General features: G+C 39.0%; 1 protein-coding gene across 1 annotated transcript in view; it reads left to right on the forward strand.

Moving 5' to 3' along the window:
* The first annotated feature begins 1,550 nt into the window (after positions 1-1,550).
* The window catches only part of Rap2a (RAP2A, member of RAS oncogene family), a 40,502-nt gene continuing 23,877 nt past the window's right edge, over positions 1,551-18,175 (forward strand). Inside the window, exon 1 of the mRNA XM_063246953.1 lies at positions 1,551-1,867. Coding sequence (XP_063103023.1) covers positions 1,554-1,867 — 314 coding nt within the window. The 5' untranslated portion in view covers positions 1,551-1,553. The remainder of the gene's footprint in view (positions 1,868-18,175) is intronic.

The raw sequence follows: 18,175 nt of genomic DNA on the forward strand, positions 1-18,175 counted from the left end.
CGAGTCCCACTTCCAGGCCCATCATTTAGGCAGAATACCACTGAGACAATATTAAAAGCAGAGTTCATCACTCTCGCCTGCCAAGGCAACCTACGCCTTTGCCAGAACCTGGCACAGCCACGGGGGCCTCTCCCAAGGACCACCAGCCCCCGCCCTGTCTCTCTACCGCCCGCTCTCCGAAGCAAAAGAATCGCGAGTTGTGGTTGGCTCAGATCGAACCTCCGTCATTCATTTGCTCACCTGTGATTGGGTTAGCAAAGCATGAGTAGGCGCAAACGCCCACCCTGGCAAGGCTCCGGGAGAAGGGTTAGCTAATCCTATGACTAAACTTTTTCCCGATTGGTTAAAGGAGAAGCCATCACATGGTATAAAATGTCTCTCTATTGGTCACGAGTGGTACTATGGGGTCCAGATTCACGAACTGATTGGCTAGAATGAATCCCACCCTCCTACTCGATGCCCCCAGCAGGCTGTTGCTGAGGTTTCCTCGGTTTTCCACATGTCTCAGGCAGACAGGGCGTGGGAAGAACTTCACTTCAGTTGGACACTGAAGGGCGGGGCTAGAGAGAAGTAGGCGGGACCTGGTAACGTCATCGGGCGTGGACAGAATGCGTGTAGTGTGCGCGCCGAAGACTGGCCACTCAGGTGTGCTGTCACCGCTCCCTCAGTGTCCTGACCTTTGAAAGCAAGCTTCACTTTTGTATTTATGCAGCCGCAGCCAGAGGCTTGGAGGCGTTCATCTCTCCTACAACAGTTCATATCGTTATGTTTATACAAAATAAAACCAGATTCTCCAGAATGCTGACAGGCTGGGTCTCGTTCACTGGTGTTCACGCCATGATTACCCCCTTGGACACTGCACCTGTCTTTCACTCCCTGCTTTAGATTTAAGCCTGTAGATTCCTCTCGCCTCTTTTCCACTTTGACTCCGTTAAATTCTGAGCGTGGGACGCTCAGGTTGATGCGGCTCCCACCTTAGACGAGCAGCGCGCACGCGGATTTCGCAGGCTTGGAGTTCTACAGGGTGCGCGGGGTGGGATGTCGCCGGGCAAACTCAGTCTGTGCGTGTTTATCTAAGCGCGGGCAGAAGCTTCCTCGCCGCGCAGGGCCTCTCGGGAGCGCGCGCGACTGGTCGCCTAGGCGACTGGCCCCGGGAGGGGCTTGCGCAGGCCACGCCCCACCCGTCGGCCCCGCCCCCGGCAGTGCTGCGTCTGGGCTTGTGCGCGCGCTCCTGCGCCTGGGAAGCGGCGGCGGTTGGCGGGGAGCTGGGCGTGGAGCACGAGGGGCGGGGCAGCGTGGACAGGCGGCACTGCGGGCCCGAGCTCGGGCGGCTCCAGCGCTTCCCCGCTCCTGCTCGCCCTCAGTCGCAGCTGGCGCCCGCGGGGTTGCATCGCCGCCCGGCTCGGTCCATGCCTAGGGCCGCTGCACCTTCAGCCGCCGCCCCGCCGCCGGCGCCCGGGGTGCCGTGAGCAGGGCCGGCGCGGGCAGGTCCGGGCGCGGCGCAGCGGCGGGCGCAGGTCTATGTCGCGGGCGGCGGCGGCGGCGGAGGGACGATGCGCGAGTACAAAGTGGTGGTGCTGGGCTCGGGTGGGGTGGGCAAATCCGCCCTCACCGTGCAGTTCGTGACTGGTACCTTCATCGAGAAATACGACCCCACCATCGAAGACTTCTACCGCAAGGAGATCGAGGTGGACTCGTCGCCGTCGGTGCTAGAGATCCTGGACACGGCGGGCACCGAGCAGTTCGCGTCCATGAGGGACCTGTACATCAAGAACGGCCAGGGCTTCATCCTCGTCTACAGCTTGGTCAACCAGCAGAGCTTCCAGGACATCAAGCCGATGCGGGACCAGATCATCCGCGTGAAGCGGTGAGCGGGCCGGGCGGCGGGGCGCGGGCGGGGCACTGTCTAGGGAGAGGCCCGACTCCGGTCTCTCCATCCTCCTCTTCTTCCTCCTTCTTCTCCTCCTCCCGAATCTCAAATGCGAGCGCTTTGTTTCACAACTAAAAAATTTGGCATCCGATGAACCCACACAGCACGGCCCTTTGTCTCTTGGATATCATTAGTAGCGCTAGTACAGATCCCCGAAGGAAACAAAGTTTAAAACTTGCGGGGGGAGGAGGAGAGCGGAGGGGTGTGTGGAAAGAAGGCATCTGTGCGAGGATAGGCGAGTCTTGCCTGGACGGAACCCGCGCAGATACACCTTTGCAGCGTTTGACAGCAAACATTGCACACACGTATCCTGTTGGTAGACAATTCGACAAGACTGAGACTGCTCTGGTCTCCGAAGAGACTTCAGTGCTGCCAGGGCGTTTTGCAAAAACTGAGCTCAATAGTGCCAAACTTTAGAGACAGATTATCAAATTATTTGAAGACTGAACAGCTCAGTGAGACTGAGAGGATTAGCATATAGGGGCACAGATATGCCCATTCATATTGAAGCTCCAGGCTTAACTTTTTTTATTTAATCTAGCCACTTTCGCCTCTCTCCCTCCCAAAAAAGGGCATTCCTGGAAACACGGCAAGTTTCTTCAAAGGTTTGACTCAAGTGTAACCAAATTTAAACTTAGTACAAATAAATTCTTTCCTGATAAACCTTTCTAAAATATGCATTTTTGAAATATGGGCGATAGCTTAAGTTGCCTAAGTGTTTGATTGTTTTCTGTTAAATTGATGGAGTTTAGTTTTCTTTATAATTTTAAATTTTAGAAATTAACATGCCAGATTTTGGGTAGGTTTTTTTTTTTTTTCCTAATTGTTAATTACCCTGCACTGTTTTGTCTGGTTATTTGTTAATTCTGTTAACGTTGTGTCTTTTTTTTTTTTTTTTTTTCCTGTTTTAGTCTACCTAGAGCCCTAGATTGGAAGACATGTGCTAAAGATAGTTGTATGTGTATTGTAAGTACAAGCACATTACAAGGCAGTTTGAGTCTGTTAGGTTCAAAGAGCTAGGATCAAGTCAATCTACTCCGGAGGTGCTAAAAGTTTTGTTACAGATATTGGGTTTTTAATGCAACATACAAGAAAGAAAGGCCCTCTCCCTAGTGCCTCACCCCATCTGAGTATGCCTTTAAATAGCTAAACTAAAGTCTGTGTTACTTCCTGCATTAAATTGCAAATTAAAATGCACTGAATACTTTCAATGGCCACTACATTGTTCTCCTGTGTGTTCTCTGTGACTGATAACTTTTTACTTCCTCAGCCTCCTTTACTGAAAGGTGTTTTATAGATGAGAGAACTATTTTGACGTTGAATTTAGTATATACATATATGACATTTAAGAGGCTACATTTAGGTGACTCAAAGTCTTATTACCCCCTTCTCTAGTACCCCCTTCTCTAGTACCTCCTAATTAAAAAGAAAACAAACATAGTCTCGTCCATTGCCACATGGCAATTTTGGGCCAAATAATCCAGGTAAATGTTCAGCTGCCCCACTTTCACATTTGAATACATGTATAAAAATGTAAAGACGCATGCATACACTACTACGAGACTAACTTCTTGACACAAGCCTTGGAAAGAAATGACAAAATACTTGACAAAATACTGGATAGCATGGGCCACATAATTTTGTAGGGTTTTGTCTTTTTTTTGAGACATCTTGCTTTGTTAGTTCATGCTGGTTTTGAACTCACAGCAGTCCTTCTGCCTCAGCTTCCTGAGTGCTGGATTATAGGTGTACACCACCACACCTGGCAGTTGTGTAGTTTCTTATGAAATAGTGCAGATTGCTTTTCTTAGTAATGATACTTTTCTCAGTCTACAGGGTTTTCCTCTGCACTAATACACTTTGTTTGCACTGTGACCCAAGAAACAAAAATAAGGTAAAATTCTACTTACTCAGTTCTCAATATTGATTAGCTGAATTAGAGTTCAAAACTCTTTCACTGGAATTCAACGATTGTATACATAAGAATCATTAGTACCATTCTGTACCTCACTGTAATCTCATCTGGGTTTGCAGTCTATAGTATTATGAACAATTTAAATCCAAAGGAAGCCATGTAGTATTATAGTAGATATAAGAGTTCTTTAGCCCCTCCAACTGAAAAATAAAACATGATTTTCAAATGAGCGAATTTTCTATGCTTTTGGGGACTAGTTTTTGAAGGAACCAGTTGTTGTAGGAGGTATTCAGGAATTGTTTTCCTGCTCTTTGCCCATTGTATGTCTCTTGACTGATATATTACCATAATAATATAGAGGATATGAAAGTTCAGAACGATTTGGTGGTATCGTACCCAAGACCATCAGTGATGGAGAGGAGATTTAAACCTAGATCTGTGTAAATCCATGTATCTGTCGTTCTGCTTGTCATCTGCTGGCCCATTTATTATCCAGTCTTTTATCCAAGTCCGTGCTATTCAACAAAAATACAATGTGTACCAAATAGGTAATTGAAAAGTTTCTAGTAACTGATTTAAAGAATATAAACAAGTAAAGTTAATCTTAGTAATACCATTAAGCCACTATAGCCAAAACATCATTTTGACATTTTACCTTTTTTCAAAGTTATTAACAGGGTATTGTACTTATGTTGTCTTTAAAATCTGGTTTGTAATACTTAAGAGTACATCTTGATCAAACTAGCCACTTTTTAATTGATTGTCACAGATGGCTACAGATCACTAAATTGGATGGCACAGATGTAAGGTATATATAGTTTTTAGAAATGCTTCTTTACATGAACCTCAATTTCCTTATCTGTAAAATAAAGAATAGCATACATCTGGTGGAATCATTGGATTTAAATTAGATAATGTATATGAAGGTGTCCAACACAACACTGAAATTGTTCAAAAAAATTCTAGTTGTTATTCCTTTATTAGTATCAGCCTCACTCCCTTAGTTTTACCCTTGATAAAATTGAAACTTTAGAGGAAATAACTTGTATTAGTAATTGTATTTTGATATCCAAACCTACGATAGGGAAAGTGAGACAAAAAAAATCAGTTGAAATAAAATAATCCTTGGAAGATAGTTTGTTGGTATTTTCGTAAAATATTTTCCTTTATAAGAAAGCTTTTTTTAAAGGAAAGAAACTTAGTGCTAATCTATAGCCAGACAATGAAATGGAACTTTTCATTGTATTATTATAATTTGAATGTTTTCTGTTTTATTTTTTAAAAATAGAAAATTTGCCCATACTTGTGTATTTATAGGTACACACAAACACGACCACTTGTCAAAGCCAAGTGGACCAACTGAAAATGGTAATCAGTATAAATTCATGTGCTTTCCTTAACTTGACTTTGGGTGAGACCATACACAGACACACAGAGTGACAGAGGTACAGGGTATGTTTCAGTTGTAAAATGAAATTGTGAGAGTTTTTCTGTTTTCACAATTGCTTCTCTCAGTCCTGCCCATCCGAAAGTTAGTGAAGTATCTTGGAACACGCTGCCCAAGGCCCACTAGTTCTGAGGATGAAGCTCAGGAACCTTCAGCATGACCTTTAAAGCCCCGCACGACCTTGTCCCTCCTCTTTTGCAGCCTTGCAGTCCTTATACGCCCAGCACGCTGGCCTCATTTGAATTCCCCTGCCATCCTTCCTCTGGGCTCTCCTGCCTAGTGAAGTCTTCATTTTGGCAGTTGATTCCCACTCACTCTTTTACCCTGCTGAAAGGTTTATTTCTCACTTGAAGCCTCTACCTGAGTTACCTTCTGTCTTCCCACACTGGAACAGTTTCAGGCTTCACCCTTCTCTCAGCTACAGTCTTTCACCATTAGTGCCCTTTGTCCTTTCTCTTTTTTTGTAGCACTCATCAACATTTATTTGTTCAATTTGTGTGTGGACAGTCTTTCTTGCCAAATTTTAAGTCTATGTGACTAGCAGAGCTGCTGGCTCATAAGAGATAATCAAAAGATGTCCAAATAAGGAATGTTCAGATGAAGTATTTGTAGTCTCAGTTTCCCCAAATATTGCAGTGTTACGGATGGAGGGGAAGGTTTTCCAAAGTGGGTTTTGCAGATGAGGAACAATATCTTCCTTTAGTGCTAACGTTCTGTGAAAGTACATCTAGTTGGGCTAACAAGACAGAGGTAAAGTTTAAGATAAACTTAAAGAATCAGAGCACAATGTCATCCAGATGAAGGACATTCTTAGACTTTTTTTGGATGTTAAATGACCATATTGACTACATTAGGAACTAACATAGTAGTGTGAGGGCAGGTAGGGTGAAAAAATTTAAAGCTAACTTAAGTTATAAATATTGTGATAATCTAGTATCTCTGTGAAGTATAAATATTCTCAATTAGCATGGCATCTATAGGAATAGATAGGAAAGATTTAAGTTTTGTGGTAAAAAAATGGATGAAACAGTGCAAGAGGGAAAGGTCAAAAGTAGTCTTGACATTTTTAACATAAGTGATTAGGATTATGGAGGAATTGCTGGAAGAGATTATTTTAGTTTGGAAGATGATAATCATACAGATAGCTGTACCTAATTAGGAATTAGAATATTTAAATAAACCCTCAAATGTCAGGTTACATATGAATATCAAGACTCAGAATCATCTGCATAGTTCAGATTGAGAGAGTAGATAGAATATAAAGAGTAGAAATAAATAGACATGGCTAGGAGTAGAAATTAGAAATGAATGAGTATAGCCAAGGATAGAATTTGAGAATTGTAAACAGTAGAGACTTTCTGCATTGCACCAGGTTGGAAGGCATAAAGTGGTTTAAGATTGGGGGAAAGATACTGATTGTACTACCCCAGACTTTCTGCTCTTTAAAAATTATTAATATTTTGATAGCATTTAAGTGATAAACTGTTTGCCCTTTCCTCCTCACAGTAAGTAGCAATAAAAACCTACTCTAAAACAGAAGCACATTGCCAATTGATATTTGGCCTGTGACCAATTGGTAATAGTAGAACTGAAATCAGAGAATGATGTCTGTCCCAAGTGAGTGTAATTTATGGAGCTCTACTTTCCCAGCAACGAGAGATGCTTCCTTGCCCAGTAACCAAAATTTAATCCAAAGTGAGACTTCCAAGGTGTAGACCCTAAACAGCTATAGATCACTTTTTAAAAATCAATAAGTACATAATCATGAAAGATTGATGACTAAATCATATCAGTGAAACATAAAGAATTAGAGAATGGAGAAGGGGACTACTAGTAAGAGGCTGTACCCATTTAAATATATATAAAACTAAGATTTAAAAACAGAATATGGTCATAAAATAAAATATTAGTGTTAAAAAAGCTGATAATGTGGAGTCATGTAACTATTAAGAAAGGGAAATGTAAAGAGATATTCAGGTGATCAAAAATTTGTTTTAAAAATGATTCCAAGAGTTTGGTGTTTTTCATCAACCTTTGTGTCTTTTTTAGAAACAAGCTTTTTATTGAGCTGTAATTGACATACACAATGCTGCACATCTGTAATATATCAAATTTGATTTGTTTATAAATAAACATGAATCCATGAAACTGCCACCGCAAACTATACCATTAACTTGTCTTTCACTTCCAAAAGTTCTGTCTGCCCTGTTTCTTCATTCATTCATTTTTTTGTCTGATAAGAATACTTAACGTAAGCGGGGGTTTAGCTCAGCTGTGTAATTGCCTGCTTGGCAAATACAAGATCATGAGTTCAATCTCCGGCACCAAAAAATTAAATAAATAAATAAAGAATAGCTAACACAGGTTCTATCTGCTTAGCAAATTATTATATAAAGCAGTATTGTTAATTAGAGATACCACGAAAGAGAAGATCTGTGGGACTTACTTAATTGCACAACTAAAACTTTAAATATTGAGCCATATTTTAGGGTCTAAAATTTTTTCCTGAAAGAGAAATCTTAGTTTTTTGCATATTGTAAAATCAGAATGTTACAATATAGTTTCCTTTTTGCCAGCCTAGGACTGAATTTTTTAAGTTTCACTTACAGATAGATATGTGGTAACCTGTCGTCTCTAAAATTCTGTGTAAGTGCTTTTCTCTTTAGTTAGAGAGAGGAGGGACCAGGTAGAGTGTAATAATGAACCTTAAAGAATCAACAGCTTGTGATTTGTAGGCATTTTCTCTTTAAGGTTTTATGATAATTGCATAATCTGTAATCAGAGGAATTATTACAATTTTTTAAGTGGAAGGAGCAAAAACAATTTAAATAACTAGCTACCAGCCATGTGCATTCTACTGCACATAGATACAAGATGCTAATTCCCCTTGCATATTGAGAATTGGGGAGCTGGGGATTTAGCTCAGCAGCATAAGCACCTGCCTTGCATGTATGCGGTCGTGAGTCCGATCCCTGGTACCAAAAAAAATAAAAAGAGAGAGAGAAAGAATTGGGCAAGAGCATCAAATGCAGTTTGAAAGGCAACATGACTGTCATGACATTCAGGCCATTAGCAAGGGCATGGTGTTGACTGTCTAGCTATATTTTAGGGAAAATCATAAATTAATTAGTAAACATTAAGGAGGAGGTAGAGAAACTGATTAAAATGTCTCTAGGTGACATTCCCAAGAGGAAGAACCAACATAGTTTTTATTTGCTAAACTTTTCTAATAGTAATATACTTGAATAATTGTTGTAGTGGAAATTATATATGTGGCATTAAAATATATATTTATACATACTTGTAGTCAAAGATATTTGCAAAAAAAAAAAAGTGTGTGCTACTTAATTTAAGAGAATTTTTTTAAGGCTACTTTCAATTTTATACTACTTTTCTCATTTATCTTTCCCAGGCCTCAATAGAAAAATAAATATCTTCACTCTGGGTTTTCTTCTGTTTTGACTTTATTTTACTACTTGTTTGTCTTATTCTCTTTTCTAACATTTCTCTTATTTTTCTGCTTCCTAATATTTTTCAGGCCTACTGTATTAAAAGAGTTGTGACGGCTGTAAATCTTTTGGGAAAATATTAGAATTTGAGTAGACTTTCAAAGAAGAATACTTATAGAGGCTAAATAGTTAAGAAATAAACATGTAGGCATAGAATTTCTAAGAAAAATGTGATGAAATTTTAATGGCATGCAGAAATATGTCATCTGTATTTTTGCCTTTGTATTTATTAAATTGATGGTTGTAGTTCACTTCATTAAAATATTATTCTCAGCCTTAGACACTAAATATACCTTTATACTTCACCAGATCAAACTGAGCTTTTTAGTAGAATGATAGCAATAATGGTAATGCTATGAGCTTGGACATCTGCATTTCATCAATGTATTACATAAAACATCAACACAGTTCATGAATTTAATTTGTTCCACATTTTGGGGACGATGGCCCTGTTCGTGTTCATGTGGTATAAGTGGCCATGGTGTGAAATTCACAAATGGAAGCAAAATTTTGCTGAACAATTCTGTTTGTGAACTGTATTATTTGCAATTAGAAACATTTGTGAACTGATATCTTAGTTACTTTTCTCATTGTTGAGACAAAATACCTGATGCCCAAGGTTAAAGGAGGAAAGGCTTATTTAGCTCACAGTTTGTAGAGGTTTCAGGCTATAATCAGCTGAGTTCAAGGCAGGGCAGCACATGGCAGAGGAGCAGCAGCAGCTCATGATGAATAAAGCAATAATGGGAGAGTTCATGAGACAAGCCTCTTACTGTCCTACATTTGTACCCAGTCTACTGGGATTAGTGTGGTGACAATCCAGTCAGTAGACTGATCCAGCAGTCATCAGCCCTTAATCCCAGCACCCATAATCTCAGCATTACACTATGAATCAGTCACACATTCTATAGATTCTGCCACCTCCCAAAATACTCTGTGACTGCATGAGGCTTTGGGGCATCTAGACACAAATCATTATAACTGAGTACTATACATTCATAAAGTTTCAAGAAATTGAAGTATTGTAAAATAGAATAGTTCAGGTTGCTAATATTTTATCATGGTAGTTACAGAATACTAAATAGATTGAACTTTGACCACCAGAAAAATTAAAACGTTTTTGGAAATACTGGGCCCAGTATTCTATTCTGTATCACCTTTATTTTTGCCTTTAATAAGCAGTATTTCAGTTTAAATTAAAGATCATTGTTGCAAAACATGATGTTTTTAAGCATATTCTTCAGGACAAGGTTATTAGGTATCTGAATCAGTTGTTACTGGTATATTACACTGCCGTAGTTTGGGAATAGCATAGTTATTTTTCCCATCATTGAGGCAAAATGCCTGACACTCAAAATTAAAGGTTTATTTTAGCTCACAATTTATAGAGGTTTCATTCCATACTCAGCTGGCTCCAAGATGGGGTAATGTGACAGGAGAAACAATTCATGGTTGGTAGGAAGGAAGCAGCAAGCAGCAACCCTCCCTTTCCCTTTTATGCCACGCAGGTTACAAGTCTATTGGATGGTGCCACCCATACCCGAGGTGTACCTTTACATCATCCACACCCAGTGTTAAACCAATCAGTGGCCTAATCTAGTTACCACATCCTAATCCAGTGTCATATATCCATCATCTAGTCATTCCAAAAGCCCTACCTGGGAGCTTATGGGACTTTAGGGAACACTGTACATATATACAGTGGTATCTTAGTTCATGAACTTAATTCTTTCCACAGTTCTCATTAGAAACCAAATTGGACAAGAACTGAATCAAATTCACTGGCTAGATTCAGTGTTGACCTTAAGGAGAAATTTGATTTAGTTCTTGTCCAATTCAGTTTGTGACCAGAATCATGAAAGGAGTTATGTTCATGAACGAAGGTACTACTATAAACCCTTACCTTCATGAAAAATGCATCCAGTCCATTTATAAGAGTTGCCAAAATCCTAACACTTCTAGCATCGCTGAAAAATTCAAGTTCATATTCTCCTGTGAGATTTAAAGCAAGCTTCAATCCCTGTAAAAATAAGAAGTTAAACACTTCTAATGTATAATTACATAAGATAAACATTCCCATTCTAAAAGGAACAAATAGCCAAATAGGAATGATGCCAGAGCAAGGCTAAAATCCATCAAGGCAAATATTAATTCCTGTAGTTCCATGTCTAGCACCCAGGGCAATCTGTGGAAAAATGTGAACTCCCAAGGGCTTGCATGGCTCCATCCCTGTGGCATTGCCTGTGGTGGTAGCCTTCATAGCTTTTCTCTTGGGCTGGCTTTCCTCAGATTCATATTCCTGAGTTTTTGAATCTTTGGGAGTCTCCTGCACTTTTGGCTTCATACATACAGCTTCAAACACTGCCCAGAGCCAAACTGCCTGGCTTTCCAGGCTTTCTTCTGAACTTTGGGTGAAAGTCTTCCTGATCCCACAATTCATGCATTTTGCATGTAACCAGGCTTCCTTCTCTCATGGATATAAGAGTTGAATGCTTGGATTGCTGAACACTATGAACCCAGTCCTGAGAAACAACTACCTTGTTCCTCTATCATTCTGAAACATAATACTCTGGGGCTCATCTTTCCAAACAGAGTCTTTTACTTTTGCAATTTTGAGCCAGAGGACCTTGGGTCTCACTGGTTCTTCACATAAAAGGCATATTTTTGTTGTCCTGCTGTAAAGTAGTTGCTTTTTTAATGCTAATGTTTTCAGCAGCCAAATTTACTTCTGTTTTGACTTTACAGGTCCTAGAGTTAAAGGGAGCCACTTTTATGATGAAATTCAAAACTTTTAAATCACTCAGCTGTGCCATTTGCCAATGTAGAGCTGGCTAAAAATCCCTGACAAACTGGACCTGGTGGTGCATTGCTGGGAGGCTGAGGCAAGAGGATCACCATGAGTTTAAGGGCAGCCTGGGCTACATATTGAGTTCAAGGCCAGCCTGAACTACATAGCAAGATCCTGTTTCAAAAAAATTCCCTGTCAGTACCTGTGCCACAACCTGAATGTTGGACTGCTTTGAAATTTTTTCCACAAGATGAATTACTGTCCTTAGTCTCCTTCAAAGTTCCAGGACATGAACAAAATGGCAGACAAATTTTCTGCCACAGCAACTGCCTGGACTCCAACTACCAGTGAGTCTTTGTTCCCAACTGAAACTTCCTGATCCTGGTCATTTTCATCTGCTTTTTTTAAATCAGCATTTTGGTCTGAGCTCTGACAAGAATCTCCCATCAAGCTCAATTTACAGCATTCTTGGCTTCAACTTGCATCTCAAAACCTTTCCAAACTCCTCCCACAAACCACTTGTAAAAGGCCTCCAAGTCAAGTGATCAGTCACCATGACAACTGCACTTCTCTGCTACCAAAATCTGTCTTAATCACTTTCCCTGTCATTGAGACACAGTGTCCAACATCTACAGTTCAAAGGAGGAAGAATTTATTTTGGCTTATAGTTTGTAGAGGTTTCAGTCCTTAGTTAACTAACTCCAAGGCAGAATAATATAGTGCAAAGGTCTGAGCTGAGAAAAGCTGCTCACCTCAGAGTAAACGAAGGAACTGGAAAGGAAAATAAACCCAGGCCACACCAGCAATGAGCCCCTTTTTCCAGCCAGACCCCATTTCCTAACAGGAACTGAGCCATCAACCCCTGAAATCCAGTCACATTCCCCAGACTACCTTTAAGTGTGTGAGGCTCTTCAAAGCATCTAGATGTAAACCATAACAACAAAATATTAGAAAAGTCTGTTTTCTGCTGGGTCATTCAACAGTAGCTTTTACATTTTCTTAACCAGGGTCATCAGTAAGAAATGCATTTTATATTGTGACACACTGTATATACAGGCATAAATGCAAGTAATTGAAACTATTGTTTCATAAATCAATAATCTTGCTTTGTCACCTGTATTACATTTTTTTCTGATTTATTTTTTAAGTGGTCTTTATGACCTACCAGATCACAATCACACATTATTTGGAAACACTATCCTAAATCATTTCACTATTAGAACACTAAATAGAACTATCTGCTCAATATTTTAAAATGGATTATCTCTTACCTGCTTTTCCTCCAATGCTATATAATGATGTAAAAATGACATAACTTCTTAATACTCATTAGTAAATGCTACCTCAGTTGCAGAGAAAGATCACATTTAGTACTGAACAAAAAAATACTGAGAGTACAACTTTTGAGGAAATATTTAGTAGTTTGCTATGTATTTTAGACTGTGAGATTGTATTTCTCCTGTAGTCTTATTCATTGTAGTAAAGCAGGATACCTAGAATTCTGATAAAGCAGGCTATTTAGTAGGATTCTGGAAACCTAGAGTAGATCAAGGAATATTATACAGATTGAACATTGCTAGTCCAAAAATTTGAAATTCAAAATGCTCCCAAATCGAAAAGTTTTAGCACACTAACACAGTACTACAATTGGAAAATTCCACCTGACAGCCAAAACATAGGTGCACTAAAAATACTGTATGGAATTACTTTCAAGCTATATATATAAGCTATACATGAAAGAAAAATAAGTGAAAGCCATGATTAGACTTACGTTCCATTCCCAATATACCTTATATTCCAAAAACTGAAATATTTCTATTTCCAAGCATTTCAGAAAGGAAAATCTTAATCTATAATAACACTGAGATTTAAATACATGACTGCAGAATCATCCATTGCTACAGTGAGTTGTTGAGGTTTGGGAAAGTCTGCTGCATGGGTCCAGAATGGTATTGATTCAGTAAAATAAACGAAGACAATAAAATAAAGGAAGAAGACCATAATTATAGTATCTTCAAATCACTTGGTAAAGTTACCCAAGAGAATCATTGTGAACCTTTACTTAAAACATTTAGGAGTGTTATTTCTCATGCTTTCTTCCATCCCTTTAAAATTAATAATTTAAATGTGGAAATCCTACATCATATTAATAATTCATTACATATTAGTATTTTCTTCTTTAGTGGATGCCTTAATAACTCTCTTTAAATGGAATCTTAGTGTTTTTCTCTACAAATTAGAGAATTTTATCCTAAATTCCAAATATATGTGTTTTGGTTTCCAATGAATTTAACAGATGTACATATAATAATTCTTTAATACAGAATTTTGATGTGCATGTTAATCATCTGTGAAGGCAAATAAGTGTTAATATGGTTAAAGCTGAGTTCCAGCACTTACTAGTTATGTAATTAAGAGCAGTTAATATTTTCAGCATTTTAATTTCCTCATCTGTAACATATATGTAATAACTAATGAGGTAATGAATATAGTAATTTTTTGTGTAATAATCCTAAAACATCAATAATAAAGTTTCAACAGAAATGGAAACAAAATCCAAGCATTTATCTATCTTTGTAAGACAGTACATTGCCATGTAATTCTAGGAGATTACATCAGTTGCCTCGCTATATCTTGACAAATTACATCAATAATCTGATACCACATTTCCATTTTGTCCATTGTTTTCTCCTGTTGTAAACCCTTGCAGAATGTGCTGTGGATCTTATAACAAACTTTGGAGCTGTGTTGTTTGTGCCTTTGCCTGTCCCTAGAGATCTGAATATGTTGGCTATAAGTGGTGGCAGTTGTTTCTGTGGCTCACAAGGAATTACAGTAACTTTTAGTACATGTGCCTCAAACATAAAAATGTTATGTAGAAAGTAATAAGCATATAGTTTTAGTATTTTTAAACAATACTTTGTAAATATTGGAAGTGATAGTAAATCTTTTCATTAATATCAAAAATTATGCATGAGATGACAGTTTTAAAATATTTCATGGCTAGTTACATAATGTGTTAACAGAGTTTTTAATGAATTAGTTCCAGACAAGGCCAAGTGTTTAGCTGAATGGCGTAAGTGCTTGCCTGGCAAATGCGAAGTCTTGAGTTCAATCTCTGGTACCAAAAAAAAAAAAAATCTGAATGAATTACTTCCAGAAAAAATTTGTGTTTTTGTATAAAAATTACCACTATCAACATCAGATAAACTGGCTTAAGCCATCTCATTTGCATAGCATTGCTGTGGGCATTATAAAAAATAAGTGTTAGATACTATTGTTACCTTTCTGATATGCCAGAATATACTGAGTATATGTTTGACAGTGTTGACTTAGAAATAAGAATCTTTAAAATAATTTGACTTCTAAGTTTCTAAAGACTTTTCCACCCAAAATATTGCTTTACTAGGCCACTTTGTCTAAGGAGTCTTTCATTTCTTGTAGCTCAATCTAGAAGGTCAGGAGATGGACTGTAGAACTAATGATGACAATTACGTATTTACTTTAGTATGTTTTACCCATACTGGCTGCCCTCCAGTGGGTAATTTATAAATAATGGAAGTTTATTGTTCACAGTTCTGGAGGCTGGGAATTCCGTAGTCAAAGTGCCACCATATTTAGTGTCTGGTGAGAGTCTGTTCTTCATAGATGGTGTCTCTGGCTGCATCCTCTTACTGTAGAGTGGGCAAAACAAAGCCTCTTATAAGAGCATTAATATTTGCCCTGCCGTCATGACCTTATCACCTCCTGCAATCCCCATTCTGTCACATCAGGGCTAAGTTTCACCATGTGAATTGGGGAGATAAACATTAAGATCACAGCAGTATATTTAGTATTTGTTTCGTCTCTAACCAAAACCTAACTCCTCTCTCCCCCAAATGGCACTGTTTCTTTTGCCACTTTGGGAACCAACAACCCAAACGTTGGCTGTCAGTAATGTAGCTGGTACACTGAAAGACAAGATGCCCTTTCTTAGGACAAATAGTTAAATATGTAGCTGTGTGAAGGCTGATTTTGGAAAGTCTACTTACTACATTACACATACCACGTTGGCTAGCTTGACTTAAAATTTTTAGTTTATTTTTTAAGAGCAAGGGATGAGAATTTCTCCATGGGTAACTCAGTTTTTACCTAATACTGCTGACACAAAAATGTTTTCAGTGGTCTGGCTTTAAGGAGCCAGACCTTTACATAAATCTGATCCTGCTCTCAATGGCCAACTAGTGTCTTAAAATATTGTTACCTTTATTGAGGAAAACTGCTATCTGTGTGAGCTCAGCAAGGAGAATGCTGTGACCCATAGCAGCCTTCACCCTGAGAAAGGCAGCCAGGGAATTGTTTACCATCCCTGCTTAACAAACTAGTACCTTAACATACCTCCCAGTGCTGTTTTAAAGGGTTATTCTTTGGGGGGTGGGTACAGAGGATCGAACTCATGACCTCCTGCTTGCCAGGCAGGCACTTGTACCTCTGAGCTAAACCCCTAGCCCTAAAAGATTATTTTTGATGACAGACAAGGTTTGTTTTTAAGGCCACCCAAACACCATCTGATTTTACAGAAATACCATACATTTAGGAAGCAGGGAAGGAGGTACCTTCCATTGCTCTCATCAGCACATCCTCATCCTAAAGCTTTTCTTCAAGACCATCCTGAATGGCTCCTTGAGTGAATACACCGTGACCCACTCTCTGTCCTCCAGAGGAGAGTGCAACCTGCGCCTGGGACATCCTGTCCTGCACATTCACTAGAGCAACACTTTGCATCTCAAAAGTATCCCAGGAAATCATATGGTCACTCAAGACTCTATGTCTTGTATTATCTTGACAATTTAAATCTCATTTTTCCACATAATAAACTGTTATCTAGCCTAAATAGTATCTTTGATCTAGGCAGCATCTCTACTGCTTTGTTAATTTTGCAAATCCTCACGAATCGGAACTTTGCTCAGTTTTGAAAGAGGACATCTTTTGGACTGAGTGTGCTGGATTAAAGATAGCTGCAGATTCTTTAACACAACTTGCATTGAGAAGTAGAATCTGTTTCCTTTCTCTTTGAGTCTGGGCTGGCCTGTGACTACTTCAAATTCAGCTTTCCAGAAGTGATGTTAACCCATTCCGAGCCTAGTTTGTAAAAAGATTAGCAGCTTCCCCCGTAATCTCTTGGATCCCTGAGCTGAGGCACAAGAAGTCAGATTCCCTTGCTGAGCACTTTTGCAGAAACCCTGGGGCTAACTGAGTGGGAGTGCCTTCCTGGCTGTCCCCACCAGTGTGCCACACCTGAGATAAAACCATCTTTGACCTCCAGCCCAGTCCAAACCTGGCTGGATGCTCGCCCGTGTGGCTCAGTTAATACTGTGGGACAGAGAATTCACACAGCTGAGTTCTGCTCAAATTTTCGGCCCCAACATCATACGTATAAAATAGTAAAATGGTATTTAAAGCCATTAGGTTTGGAGGTATTTTATATGCAGTGATAGTTACTAGAGCAATATGACATTTTTTTTCTTTTTTTTCTAGGTAAGCGTGTTGACACTTTTAGAAATTCTTCAGTAAAAGAATACTGTTGACTCTTTGGATATTTTAAATGAAGATCTTTAAAAAATATTTATTAAATGATATATGACTGAATGTATGTATATTAACTCTTAAAAGGTGGTAAAATTGATAAGGCCTTTTTGATGTGTCCTTGAAGTTTGTCCAGTGTCTTTCCACTCCGCTCCTGTCTACACATACTTATTCTTGAAGATCACATTTAATTTTATTAAGAACATATTAAGGTTTAGTTTCATCAGAAATTACATATACATACACACACTTTAAAATCTATGTTGGCTTATCTCCCTTTTCCCATTGATGATATTGTTTTTTAAAAGTAATTGACATAAACTATCTAGTTTATGTTTACAAAGAAAGCTTTTTCCTTGTATTTGATCATGTTCTGCTTCAGTTTTGACATGGAACATAGAAAACACGCACTAGATATTTGTTAAACAAACCAGGTAATTACATTCTGTATTTTGACTACTCTCCCCCCAGATCTCTGAGACTTCCTATCTGGAATCAATTTAAGCAACTCAGCATCTAATGCAAGATACACCAAATATATAAAACATTCTAGATAGTGTACCTCCCAGAATGCTTTTTCACCCTGGTGGCCATGAATAGGTTTGAAACACTATGGACTGTACGAAAACACTGTCAAATTCAAAGACTCTATTTTCTCATTTTACTTCAGATCACACTAAGAATCCAGAACTGATCCCCGCACTGCAAAGTATTCATAGTCCTTGTTTGCCTCAAATCCCAGATGAAGCTTCAAAGATAACACGGTTCATGGCAGAAGCAATGCTAACTCAGAACTCTTTTATTACTATGCAGAGTTGTAAGAGTTTTCAGGGTGAGTTTTTGTTTTTGTTTTCTGTTTTGTTACCTTGTCTTAATAGAGCTTCAGAGCCATGCGCCAGATCTGGTGACTCTGCAATATTTGTAGTAGGAAGATCAGTAGAGTAAAGAAAGATACTTCTGTTTGGGGAAGAGGGTAAATTGTAGACTGTGACCTTAAAGGAAATAGTACGTATCTCATTTT

The sequence above is a fragment of the Cavia porcellus genome, unplaced genomic scaffold, assembly GCF_034190915.1.
Source record: "Cavia porcellus strain 051 isolate PalLab524CR breed Dunkin Hartley unplaced genomic scaffold, mCavPor4.1 scaffold_4, whole genome shotgun sequence".
Taxonomy (NCBI): Eukaryota; Metazoa; Chordata; class Mammalia; order Rodentia; family Caviidae; genus Cavia; species Cavia porcellus.